At 42.2% G+C, this 14,315-nt stretch overlaps 1 protein-coding gene across 8 annotated transcripts in view; it reads right to left on the bottom strand.

Annotated features, from left to right (window-relative positions):
- Positions 1-811: 811 nt before the first annotated feature.
- Positions 812-14,315, bottom strand: part of NR3C2 (nuclear receptor subfamily 3 group C member 2) — a 187,203-nt gene continuing 173,699 nt past the window's right edge. For all 8 annotated transcript variants that reach the window (XM_074540778.1, XM_074540782.1, XM_074540780.1 and 5 more), the window contains exons 7-9: positions 13,409-13,539; positions 9,675-9,832; positions 812-1,462 (exon numbers count right to left, since the gene is read on the bottom strand). In XM_074540778.1, coding sequence (XP_074396879.1) covers positions 1,307-1,462; positions 9,675-9,832; positions 13,409-13,539 — 445 coding nt within the window. In that variant the 3' untranslated portion in view covers positions 812-1,306. The remainder of the gene's footprint in view (positions 1,463-9,674; positions 9,833-13,408; positions 13,540-14,315) is intronic.

Raw genomic sequence — 14,315 nt, 5'->3', positions numbered from 1 at the left:
GAAAGGGAATAGAGGGCAAGAACTCACTAGATCATTAAGCTGGCAAAAGCTTTGGAGAGAGACCATAATTTGTCTTGTTAAATGAAACCTTGGTAAAGTGGCAAACACAAAAATGTGTAGTTTCCTACAGATATATGAAGCAGGAGTTCTAAGATGTGCTCAAGTCACATATGCTTGCAAGAGAGACAAAAGCGGAGGAAAATAGAGAGAGAAATAGAAAGGCTTAAAACACAACTGAAAAGGTTAAGCATGGTTATTTACAACAGATACTGTAGGATGGTAAATTAGATATGATGCTAAAAAAGGCACAGCTTTCCCTTTCTTAAATACACTGTAAACGGTTCATTATGCATGCAGAACATTTCACTTTACAAAAAAATTACCTTGTTTGTTTAGACAAAGATAGTACTTAAATAGTCTCCAGCAAAATAGAGTTCTTTCAAAAATACTTTCCCGTTCATCCTATTAACCATTAAAGATTTTTTTGTCTCATTTACAAAAGTTCCTTACACCTTATTTCAGGTCCTTCACAATTTATACATACAGCAATGTACAGTACAGCAAAAGACTGCAAAAAATTATTTGTAAAGCCAGCACAATAGATACTATAAATTGATACCAGGGCATTTGTTTTTCACATCTTATCCTTTTGAATTAAATAGTAAATGGACACTTAACACAGTGTATATCATCTATGATGGGATAACATGGGATAACAAATGCCACAGGTGGGGATAACAGTATTCCACACCAAATGTTGTTATTACTTTACACGTTAGGGTTTGTGTTTGTGTATATATGTGTGTGTATATATATAGCTTTTGTTTGTAATTTTTTTTGGTTTTTTTTTTTTTTTTTTTTTCTACAAGAAAAGAATATTAATGCCCCATATTGACTTTACGTTTTATGTGCAAACCAAGGGTAAGCTTTAAAAAGTTCTCATTAGTTCTCGAACCCTTTTAAAACAAGCAAACAATACCAGAAACTACATGGCATATTTAAAACTCCATCTGTTAAAATATCAAAATCAAAGAGTTATTGACTAGATATGGCTTTTCATCCAGAGGAACAGGAACATTTTCTAAGTGTTTTAGGGTTATGGGGTAATTTCCAAACATCTAGGTCTTGCCAAATCCGAGTCAACTGCTTTCCATTCCCCCAAACCCTTCGTATGATTTTAGACTATTCAGAGACTGCTGAACAAGTGTAAAGAGCATGTTTAAAATATGGTTTCTTGGGTCCTTCATGGGTGTGGAATAACACAGGGAAACTTAAGGCAAAGTTCTTCCATTTAAGACATTTTCTATCACTTCCTGTGAAAGTACAGGGGCTTGGCATTCCCAGATTCCACCTTTGGTAGCTGGTCACTGATGATTTCCACCAGCATGGCTGGAAACTCTACTTTCAGTGCCTGAGACTCTCGGAAGGTGTAGAAGCAGAATTCCAATAAGTCACTAACAAGCTGAAATACAGAAAGAAACACTTTTTAGGAAAAACACTGGTATTTTTGCACACAACACCAGCTTACTTATAATTGATTATTTCCAACAAATACCATCTTACTCTGACCTGACAGTCCATTTACAGGGGTTATAAAGCAAACAAAAGAACCCAAATGCCAAAGGGCTACTTCTCATTAAAAATCAGCAAACTAGGGAAACCCAAGAGACCACAGATTTGATTTTTCAGCCTAGCTGCACTTTTCCTTTCACTAACAGCAACTGGCCACCACGAAAACTCCAGGTCTACAGAAATAAAGGTTTCTGCCCAGGGGGAAAAAATCAGCCATAAACTATTTTATCTCTCAGCTTCAGCTGGATACACATTCATTAAATCAGATTATTTAGTTAACTTCAATGCATTCTCCAGGGCCCACAGCCTACAACTGCCAGAGCAGCTGATGTTTGCAGCTCAACAACACAACTGCTGCATGACACGGTGGCATTTCAGGTTTTGCAGAGACACAATCTACAGCTTTTTGGTGGCTGTGACCTAAATGCATCTCCTAAAGCCTTACAGTATGTTGGACCTCCCCAAGCTTTAAGACATGTGAAGGAATGAAGCACATCCAGGTTTCAGTGAGTGAACTTCCACTGCAGTACACACACAGTTGTGTGATTGAAGGAAAGAGTCTCTGCTATTTAAAAATCTAAGTGTTAAATTAATTGTGGCGCTTCATGTCCTTGCAGAGGACTTGAAACACTTCTGCTTGTGTAGTTTATCAAACATAAGTTTGTCATTTCAATTCTTACCATGCAGAATTGCACTTTGCCATAAAGCCCCTGTTAAAGATAGAGCAAATAAAGGTGGACTTCTGGAAGGCAGAAAAGGAAATGAACAAAAAAATATGGGCAGCAGCATTTCCATCCTGAAGCACCATACTTTATTGCTCAGTTTTAGGACTTTGACAGCTGCTCTTGCAAACATGTAAGCAGTTTATGAACAGCTCAGAGAAGTGCTGAGATCACTCAAACACATGACTCGCTGCTATTGAGCCCCACATGAGTCTGCTTGCTGGGGCTTAGGTCACTGCTGATGATCTGGCATGTCACGAAGCAACACTAATTAATTAAACAGATGCATGCTAAATAAGTAGCATAGACATAATCTGGTTTTCAAGGAAAAAATGCTGATGTTCAATGTTTCACTTTACCCATGAGGAGGAGGTTGTTACTGCATATCTCCTGTCCCAAAAATACTCTAAACAGCACAAAACCAAAGTGAAGGAAACTGTGTCTTGGTGTGATTGGCACTCCCTCCTCCCTGCCTCTGGCATCAAACACCAGCCCTAAGCAAAGTAAGCCTTGACAATGACCCTGTGAATGTGCTCCTTTTCCTAAACTTTGTTCACATCACTGAATGTGAGAGGGGGTTGGGATCACCTCTGTCCCACTGCCTTCTGTGCAGCTTGAATTCCTACCTCATCACGTCTGTGTGAAGCCTCTGGATTCAGTGAGACAGGTCACAGGAAATCCTACCTAGAAACTACTAATTCTGGCTTCTTTGCAAGCTTTTAGTAGTACCAAGTACATGTCTGGTGAATATGCAGACAGGGAAAATGAAAAATAACACTAATGAAGGAAGCATAATTTACTCTATTCTGTAAAAAAGTCAGCAGTCTAGTGGGTGAAAACCAGCATGTGATCATGGATACAATCACAGCACAGCACACTAAGCATCTCACCACAGAGGAGAATGCTTAAGTTTGTACAACAGTTTAAAAGAAAATCCCTAGAACCCTCCCCTCATGTCATACTTGGGTTGAAGGATAATGTATTTTCTATCCCTATTTAGTCTGCTAAAAGTTTTGTTCCACTTTCTTAAGCTATCAGCTTTAACACACATCACAACAATCATCCACCTAAAGAAAAAGGGAGGACAGGGAAGCACGTGTGTCACACCTGTGACCCCACGTGTCACCAGGACCACGGGATTGCAGTCAGCATCTTTTTAACTCCAGCCTTGAATGCTGCATGGCTTCTTGGGACTGGGAAAGCATTAATTTAAAATAAAGAGGAAAAATGTGGCAGAATTGAAAGCCAGCTCAGAAGTACGAAAATGTAAACACTGTGCTAATTTCAGACAGCTAAGAGCTGAGCCATGAGCAGGCTATTTTCTGCAGGTGTGCTCCCCTGCATTTTCAAAAGCACCAGTCCCCTGCCAGCTCAGCAGCCTTGGCATGTGGATGCACTGAAAGGATGAAAAACTCAAGTCCCACAGGCAATGTTCATTTTGAAATGTAAGTCCTTGCTTCTGCATCCCAAACAACATTTATCTGATGGAGTTTTGATTTGTAACAGGTAAATAATTTAGATGGTCTTCTGCTTTAAAAGAGAATTTCCCTCTTCAGTAAGGATATCAAAAAGTTTTTTTCTCTTGGAACACACAAGCTCTGTCTTTGCAGTGACTGTCACCACAGGTGACAAGCAAGGTAACACGAGCTATCCAGCACCTCTGAATGTGCCTTATTAATTTCCTAGATCAAATATACTCCTGGTTGTTCTTTAAAGCCTTGTAAAATCCCTGCGCTCTCAGAACTCCTGACTACACTTTAGCTGACCACTCCTACCCTCCACTTCTAGTGGTTTATACTGGAAAAGCTGGTGGAAAAGCTGGGAGCTCCCCCACTCCAGCAGTGTGACAGACAACTCCAATTTAGCAGTGAGAGTGAAAGCTCTGCTGTTTGCACAAGCAGTACAATGGTGACTAGAAACATCCTGGCTTCTACAATCTCAATTATTTCAGCTACTGAAGCACACTTCTGAAGACTTACAGCTTGGCAGTGCAGTTAAGGCCACAACTAAAACAATTCCCAATTCTCTCATCACTACCCCTGCAGTGCGCTACGCTTCAAACATTTCCAGGGCTACAGCAGTCTTAGCAATTCTGATATTCTTACCTAATCAATTTTTGCATTTGCATGCTGTATTGAGCACCTCTGAGAAATAGGAGTATTAATCAAATGTAATTTTCTGTTATTAGGGTGGGGTGTGTATAAAATGGACTTTTTCATGCATACTGTTCTTCATAATTAAAAAAAATGAATCCTTTAATGAAGTCCCTGAAGTTAATACAGTTAAAGTGACCTTTGAGCACTTGCCCCCATTTTTACAGCAAAAAGAATTTATTTTAGTTTGGAAATCTCACCATGATGCCTGTGCATTTCCACAAATGGTAAGAACATTGGATTTGCAAGGGTGCACATTTCTGTGCTTCTTTTTCTCCAAATTCTCTCAGAATCTCTGAGTGTGGTATGAAAGCCCTCAGTCACTTCTCTATCAGGAGCATCTCTGTGATTAAGCCTACTGAGATAGCAATTAAGACAGCAGTAGGGTAACAACACAATGCTGAATAATTTCTTCCTATTATTAGCTACAGCTATTACTGTCAGAAACTTCAATGTTCTCCTATATTAAAAAAAAAAAAAAAAAAAAAAAAAAAAGGCGGCACTCCAAATTGGCTGTTTCTGTCCCTTTTAGGAATGGGTTTCTGCTCACCTAGCTCCTTCCTCACCCAGCAGAGCCCTCGGTGAATTTAGGACTACTGTCCCTTCCTGCTTTTTCCACTTGATGCTGTGGATACAAAACTCCTGCTCCAACAACCAGGAAGGCTAAGAAAGCAGGTCTTGATTATTCCATTACCACTATACTTGTTTTTACTCCCAGTACTATGAAAATCCCATGATGTAAAATAATTATTACTCCAAGGGCTCAGGAAGGAAGTTATTCCCTCTGGGATGGCTTACAGGCTGATTCTTGGAGATCCATATGTCCTTTGGTTACCCACAGTGGCCAGTTCTTAGCTGCCTAGGAAATCCTGAACTCTGACCCAAGAGTAAAGCCTTGTAAAGCCTTCCAGCATCACAGGGAGTACAAGGGAAGACCAAGGGATAAAGCCTCTGGTTATACCTATGCAGAGAATTTGCCTCATGCTAGAAAGGAGTAAAAGGTGGATAAAATACCAGGATGGTATGGATTAGGCACTAACAGTACCTGGCAGAGCAAACACGGACCCTGGTTCTGCCTGGGCTGACGCATTTATCTGTCTGAGGAACTGCTCTCATTTTTTCACGTTTCCTTTATAACCACGTGCACACCCAAACTGCAGCACCTGACACCTGGACGTGCCACAGAAGAGCCTGAGTTCAACTCGTGTTCTGTGCCTGGAGGATGCACCCACAGCATCACACAGCAATGAAACACCCTCATACTTTGGCCAGCACAAACTTTGAGCCAAGTGGCCCTTGCTCTTCAACAGTAGCGGGGTTCTTCCCCAACAAACACCAACAAATGTGAAGGAAGAGGGATCCGACCATCACAAACTGAGCAAGACAACTCAGAGTAGCTTCTGTCTACATTAGGGAGCTGGGAATCAATTTCTCACTTGACAGATGCATATTAGCTGCCACAACACACACCTGGCACACTCCCACATGGCTGCTGCTCTGGGAGTAGAGGCTGGATCTATCCTCTCACTAAAGAGAGAAAATGCTCACCCAGAGAATTCAGGCACTGGGACCGGAACGAGGCTCCAAACTGCTCATCATCTGTGGGACACAACTTGGGCACATCAGTAGCAGAAATAAGTGTACCCAAAGGTGTTGGTGATAGCTGAGGGGCTCATCTGCAGCTTTGTATCTGTGGGATTAGGAACCTGCAGAGGCACATCTGCATCCAGCACAGCATCCCGTGCAGCCCACCCCGGGAGGATCCGTGCCCTTATTCCCACTGTCAGCTCTTTCAGCGAGTGAAATCCTGGCGCTCTCAGCCTATGGAAAGATCCACCTCAGCTATAAAGTATTCCCTTCAGGAACCATAAAAAATTAATTATTCAGCAGCATGAGCCTTAAAGAATTTATTTTTGTTTGGCAGAAAATGTCAACAAGCAAATGACAGCGCAGGGCGCTGCCTTGCCAAGGGGAAGGTTCACATTAGGGTTTAATGTCATGGCATCAAAACAAAAGCCCTCTTCACTCAAAGCCTGTTTAGTATCAGCCAGATTGAAACCAAATTCAGCTTTTGTTCTGCAAACTGCCTAACCATACACTACACAGTGCCTATATGAAACGAGGCCTGCCATGCAAGATACAGCCCTTCCTGCCAAAGCCAACAGGAGATGCCGAGGAGGATCCAGATGAAGTTTTTGATACCATGTGCAGGACATCTGTTTCTAATGTTCCTGAGGGTGTTTGTCAGGCACTTCACCTCCATCCAAGTGCTGCATGTGCATCTCTCCCTGAAATGCCCACGGCCATTCACAGGCACAAGACCAAAACTTTTGGAGTCTAGGTAGAGAGGGACGCTGTCCTTGCTACACTGTGGTTCTTCAGGACATGATAAACATGAGCCACCCAAAATAAGAGAAATACAATCTCTACAAGAAGGAAATACAGGATCATAGGATCATTAAGTTTGGAAAAGATCTCTGAGATCACTGAGTCCAGCTGTTATCCCAGCACTGCCATGTTCACCACTAACCCACGGCTTCCCCACGGCACCACGCAGACAGAGAGTGGCAGGCAGGCTCCAGAGCCCAGCACAGGTGTGCACATGCACAAAACCCTCTTCATCTTGTCTGCCCGGGATGGGTTTCCATCTCTCATTTTTAAGGTGCTTTGAGGCTTTATGGATCATTAAATAAAGTTGCTGACGTTTTCAATACTTAAGTGCCTGCCTGGCCTTCTTGAAAATTTCTTATTTCCTCAGCTTGGCACTTTTCTACCTGCACATATGTTCGCTGTGTGGATGAATGATTTAGCATACTGAGCAATTTAAACCATCTTGTTTGGGTTTTCTTTTTCTTCCTCATATTATATAAGCCAAGCATACTGTAATTTGATATTTCCACACACTGTATTTCATATATTCCTCAGACAGATGTCTTTATAAATGAGGTTGATGAAAGCAAGTCTGGAGGTGCAAAGGAGCAGGGTTCTTTATTGCTTGCCCCCACACTCAGGTAAAGTGAATTTCATGAGTGATGAGATGCTGCTCTGCTCAGATGGACAAGCTGGATGAGCAGGAGGGCTAAACCAGCATGGATTGTGCACCAGCCCCTTCAGGTTTGCACTGAAAATGCCAATGCTGAGACTACAGCAGCATGTAAACATGGAGCCTCAGCTCCTGTTAGACTGCCCAGCACTAAATATATTCTGACCCTCTGAAATTATAATGGAATAAGTTAAAAATACATAGGTGACAGCTGAGGAAGCATTCCTCCTAGACTAAGGAACGGAGCAGAAAATTTGCATTCACATCGTTTGAACAGAGAAATTCTGCACTAACAGGCAGTGGGAAGAGAATATTAATTCTCACTTCTCATTAATATTATCACCAGTCCAAATTTATTCTGATGGATTTCAAAAACCAAAAAGCAAAAAAAAAAAAAAAACTGTTTTAAAGAGAAAAAATAAACAAGTGCCCTTGTTGAACAAGTCTCCAGAATCATCTCTGAAAGGAAGCACTGTTGTGGAGACAACTGGCCTTTCTAACAGAGACTGCTGACAATGGGACTTTCTTTAAAAAGTCCTTTGACTATTAAAACAAAAGTAATGTAAAAATAGCTTAATTAAAAATTAAATAAAATGCAAGAGCAGCCTGCTTCCTCTGGTTAGTTCAGCTCCCAATGGTTAATGCTGTGTTTTGGAAAATGTCTGTAGGACATGGGAGCGCTCTCAGTAAGCACGAGCCTGTCATCCAGTCACCTTAACCACACAAACACTCCAATTTCAGCAACAAATCAGACACTGCCTATCCTGAGGAGGATTGGAAAACTCCATAAATGCAGGGAGTTGTTATGCTGCCTCGAGGTTCAGATGTGAATTCTTGCAAATGATTTTATCACCCATCCTTTTTTTTTTTTTCCATTAAAACACTACAACTTCCTTTGCTGGCACTGAGCAAGTGAAACCTGATCTCTGAAGAATGAGCTATTGCTGCAGTACTAATAATACTCCCCCTGCCTCCCACTAAGGTTTGCAATGTTTTAATGAACAACAGAACAATATTTGAAAAATAACTCCATATGTACATTCTGTAAACAGACCTGAGGCTCTTACACCGATATGACCTGAAGTGCACCATACTGTACCATCTCTGCAAAATGAAATTTAAGTCGAGCACAAAGATGTGCAAAGATGTGCAGAGCCTTGTATGCAGGCTCTGAAAGCAAGTGCTGTAGCTTCTTCATGCAGCAAAGATCCTTCCCTAACCCCATCCCAGCCAGGATGGAGGAAGGCAGTTTTCTCTGTTGCTGCAGTTTGCCAGATTTCACTGGGAGGGTGTTGAGCATGCTGGGAGCCCTCGTCTCATGTACCCAAACACAGCTAAAGGTCACTCTCACTGTCCCCAGGAGTCTCCCATCACTTGCTGCTCCATGGCACGGCTTTGGAGAGGATGGGTGCCAGCCTTGCTGGCCCAATGGGCTGGTCCCCAGGGAAATCTCAGGGGGCACCAGGAAAACCCTCAGCTTGAGTCACTTGTTTCCTCTGTAGAGGCTGCAGGCTCCCTCAGAGCAAGTTAAAGGAGATACAGCCCTGCTGCTGCAGAGCTTACCATTGCACTTACCATTTACACTGGCTAGAACCAGATAGCTCCCAGCTAAACAGCTCAACATTATGGACACCCCCTCTGGAATCTACCACACCTACCACAAGCACTCTATCACTCTGGGCAGAGGATCAGCAGCCCAGGTGCTTTGAGACCAAACCTTTAGTTTCTTGTGTCATTCATCACCTCTCACACCTGAGACATGTAAAACACCTTGTGCTGGAATAAGGCAGGGTGGCAGAAATAACCCAACAAGGAATCTTCCACTTGAAAAGTTCAAATAAAGCTTCAAACACCCAGGATGGTTTCAAGGACTCAGTGCATCTTTTAAAGTCATCATGATTACAAACCCAGCTGTAAAAGATCAGTAAATGAATTCTGTGTTTATCGGCACGTCAGGCACGTTGGATGTGTAACACACTAACCCTGAACCTTTCACCTTTATGACTTCTACTTTCTTATTTTAACTTCTTAAGTTCATCTAACAACTTCTCTCAGATGTCCCTTTAAAAAGAATATGGCTGTTTCTTGTGTCCCTGTCAGTTAACACAATTAAAGACCATTTTTTTACCTTAAAGGAGAGAATTTTGCTTAACTTTTCTGCACTCCCTGAGGAGTTATACTTACATCATGCATGGAGTCAAGAAGTTTAGTCAGTTGGTAGAATCTCTGCCAGCTTTGCCCAGAGTTACTTGGACATTTAGTTACCATCTTCTTTAGTTCTTTAATGTAATTTGCCCTCATTTCTTCAAATGCAGCTTGGCTTTTGAGACCATCCTTGGGAACTGTCATTGAAAAGACAGTCTTAAATTAGTATTAACTGCATTGCTTATTCTTTTGATGTGCATACTTAAACAGTTACAGCAGTCAGCGGATGAAGGAATGAAACCTTTAAGCAAAGTCCGTAATTTTACAGACATTGGTGAGGGATCAACAACATCACACAGATTCTCAAGCGATTCAGGCATCCTCTCCAGATGTGTGATTGCAGGAGCTGTGGCAGAGGACAAGATAACATCTCAGAAATAGACACATGCTAGCCTCATGTCCAAACTGCTTTCAATACAATCCAACCACATAAAAACCAAGCAGATGGATCAAGAGTATTTTGTTAGAAGCTGAAAATGTGATTTATCATTCTTGAATGATTCCCCACACTTGGCAGAGGAGGAGAAGGTACAGAATCACAGCTGTTATCTGCAGAAATGCTAGACCAAGTGACACATTTTTATGCCATCAAGTAAGATCTAAAATTTCTTTGAATGTTAGCAAGCATCTGCATAGCATCTAGAACAAAACAGAGCCATTTTTCTGCACAGAACAGAAGTCTGTTTTCCAAACAGGCATCCTGACCCAGTGCTTGACCATGACAGACACTTGCAAGCATTTCTAGTGTCCTATTGAAGTTTCCATCTGCCAGACAGAGACAGAATCATGATCATGGAATCATCATTTTATAAATGGGTCAGAAGTACAGTTTTCTGATACTTTTTATTGTGACCAATATCAGCAGGGCTGATTACAAAAGCAATACCCTGTTTCTTTACAGACTGCAAACCCTCCTGCAGGTTCTGCCCCAAACAGGAATGGCTTACTAGGATCAGATGATGAAAACTCCAAAGGGGTTATTAACAACATTACTCAAAATATTCTGAGGTTTAATATCCAAATTCATGAACACTGTTTAACCATCAAATGCGATTTTTTTTCCCTGTATCTCTTAGGTATAGTCCATAGAAGGAAAATAAACTATGGTCTGTACATGAGTGCCTTTATTTCCTAGGTAAGTCAGAAAACTATGTCAGATTAAGCTAAATGGGAAGTTACCTACTAAAAAGAGAAAGGAGAAAATCATGATCTTCCCATTCAGCTTACCCTGACTTAACCTCTTGACAGAAACTCTTGTTCATACACCCCCTTCTCTTCTAAATCCTCTCAACTGCCCTCCATCCCACTGAAATCACATCAGAAGCATGTAACAACTGCCCTAAATGGCTCCAGAGTAGAAGCTTTAAGAAAAAGCATCAGTATCTATAAGGGCAATTTAGCAATGGGGAACAAGGAGGAGCTGTACCACCAAGGACTTGAGGCCACCAAGTGCTGGAAGGGGACACAAGGAAGAATCTTTAGAAAAAGCCTAGAAGGTTACACACCAGCCTGCCTGCTGATTGGTAAATATTATATATTTATATCACACAATCACAATATAAATATCATATGTTCATTTAATTTTCAAATTCTAGACGCAAACTCTCTCAGTCAGCTGACAGATAAAAGAAACTGTCTGGAACAAATCTACAGATTCAGTTCAAGGTGAATGAACACAGAGGCACCAATCAAGATAAGTAAAGCCATCAGAGCATGCTGTGGCCCTCACACAAAATGCACAGCCTTTACAGCTACTTTAATATGTACAGTGCTTACAGGCTGTTAGAGTCACTCTTTCTTTGTCTACTACTATGTATTTTACTGTTCTGTCTGAAAATTATTATACTATCACCCCAGCCAGATTATTAAGGAAGAAAGAAAGACCACAAATAAAGAGAACTCAAGCAAAACATGAAATTCTGGAGGTTTGCCCAGTGTTTCTGATTTTACTTATTAAATGCAGCAATACTGTTGGCAAGCTCCCAAAATCTATGGTCTGTGGAAAGCAAGAAAACAACTCAGTTGTAATGTGTGGTTTCTTCCACATGTAAATGGAGTGAAACTTCCTTGATGTGGTCGCCATGAAAGTTTCAGAATAACTTGAACTCTATTCATCACATGAGTCAATAAAAGAATTTAAATGAAAACAAACCTGGAGTTTTCTGTCATAAGACTGTACCAAGGTGCAAGCACTCAAAACCAGGTTTGCTGCCCTTCACTTGACACTTTCTGGGTTTTATCACCACCTCCATTTCCATTTTGCTCTCTTTTTTCTCTCTCTCTAATGTAAATATCCCGATTCTCCCAAAACAAACTATTTTTAGCAGGTTTTCTAGTGACCATGATGTGTGTTTGAAAGGGACCCAGTTCACTGAAATTAATTGGCCAGACTGATCTCACCTAACAGATTCTTGCAATAACTCATTAGTTTACACTCTAGAGAGGGTAGAATAATAAATATTTGGCTTAAAGACATTTTGCTGCATTTTTAGAATGCCTTCAGGTTATTTTTCTAAAGATTCTTCCCCTTTAAGGCTGATTAAAATGCTGCAGAGGCAGATCTCCAATCCAGACAGTCTCTCAAGAACATTTTGGGAGCCAAACCCTCCCTGAGCACATTGCTTCTGGAAACAGGAGAAGTGACAACTTTCAAAAAAAAAGCCATTTACCCCTCAGGGCAAGCCTGGAGCACAGCCCCTCCCCACTGTTTCAGGTCCACTGGCTGACCATCTCCAGCCCTTGGTGGAGTGGGACCTGGGGTCAGACTCTGCAGGCCAGGACACAAAGGGATCCCCAAAAAGTGGTGTCTCTCCCAAACCCAGCAAGCTGGAACAGCTTCAGTTGGAAGAGGGAAGGGAGGGAGATGGCTGAGCCCAAAAATTCACAGCCCCAGGAGGTTTCTGTTAGAGGATCCAAATGCCCTCCAGCTCTGACAGGAACTGCAGCCCCATGTCCCCCCATCAAAGGCAGGTACTTTAACCACAGAGCTGGCTTGCCATGATGTCACCGAGCTGTTCCCCACAAAAAGGAGCATGATTTCACAGAATAACATTTGCTTACAGGTTTACAGGCTGTTACTGATGGAAAAGTAATGTACAAACTGCCTGTGTGTTTATACAATTGCACTGGGACAGGAGGTTTTCAATATTTTCAGTAAGATAAGATCAAGAGATCTGCTAATTACTACACAGTGCTGTAACAAGCACCAATTTTATGTCTTCAAACTCAAAGCATGATGCTCAAGAGAAAAAAAGGAAGCAGGCACTGTCATTTATTAAACTTTCAGAAGCCTGTGGAAGGCCTTCCATTCTCAAGTCACTTGGCATTACAAGATCACTTGCTTGCAGTACAGGCAATGCACATCTTTTGATCCTGAAGGTCACGTTGAGTCAGCCAAACCCTGGTGGCTTTGAATGCTTAGCAGGGATTTTCCCTCAATCCCCACAGCTGTGGCACTTGCCTGGCATGTCTGAGGTCACCCTATGGAAAGGAGGGGCCAAAGTCCTGTGCCTGGCCTCTCCTGTCCCTCCAATGCACATGGCACACTGCAATTGCAAAGACACTTCCCATGTTAACTGCAGATAAACCCAGGCTTACTACTGCGGCCCAGCTGGAAACAGTTCGGCTCTTTGGCCAAGTTGGTTAAACCACTGCATCTCTTTGTGAGCTGGGATATTTTCAAGCATTCCTACATAACCACAGACACAACTCACCTGTGCTCAGGAGCAGCAGCACTTTCATGATGGTGTACTCCTCGAAGCTGAGCTGCAGGCGCACGAACTGCAGGCTGATCTGGTGCATGCCCTGGCACAGCTCGAACATCGCCGACTGGCGCATCCGCTCCCTGCGGAGACAGGGGAACAACATCCAGGGCCTGAGTACACACCAGGGACAGCACAGCCTGCAGGGACACCAGTACACACCAGGGAGAGCACAGCCTGCAGGGGCACCAGTACACACCAGGGAGAGCACAGCCTGCAGGGGCATCACCCAGCACCACCCTGCAGGCATGGCTGAGCTCACCTCGCTACCCCGCAGACCACGGAAATGGAACAGCAACGAAATCATTTGAGTTTTGTCACTGATGGGATTAGTGAAGTGGCAAAAGCGATTTAAAATGTATTTGAATTGTCAGTGTTTGCTCAGCTCTGCCCTGACTGATGGAAGCGTGCCTCCTGAAGAGGTCAGAGCTGGTGCAACAGGGGAACGAACCTACACCCACTGAATGCATGCTCTAGGTGATACACTCCCCCATCAGGTGACATCTCCTGTTCAAACACTGAAATATTCAAAAAACATGCTTTTTTCCCAAACTAGTACTCAAAAAAAATCTGGAATAAAGGAATATGTAAAAAAAAAAGAACTTGTTCATTAGCACAGACTTCTGCCTGTTAAATCACAAAATAATTAGGATACGTGACTTGTATCTTTAAATATACTTTCATAAATTTAACTTCAGACCTTGTCTCTCTTCTCTGAGGTAATCCCAGGCTAACCTATCCTGCTCAAGTTTCAGGCAGAATTAGTTAGAATTTTGCTAAATTTCTGAAGCTGCCATCTCAAATCACAACAGCTACAGAAAAGAGTCATTGAGAGTTGCCTGTCTCAGCAGAAACTGTG

The sequence above is a fragment of the Zonotrichia albicollis genome, chromosome 5, assembly GCF_047830755.1.
Source record: "Zonotrichia albicollis isolate bZonAlb1 chromosome 5, bZonAlb1.hap1, whole genome shotgun sequence".
Classification (NCBI taxonomy): Eukaryota; Metazoa; Chordata; class Aves; order Passeriformes; family Passerellidae; genus Zonotrichia; species Zonotrichia albicollis.
This window is presented reverse-complemented; position numbering and strand designations above follow the sequence as displayed.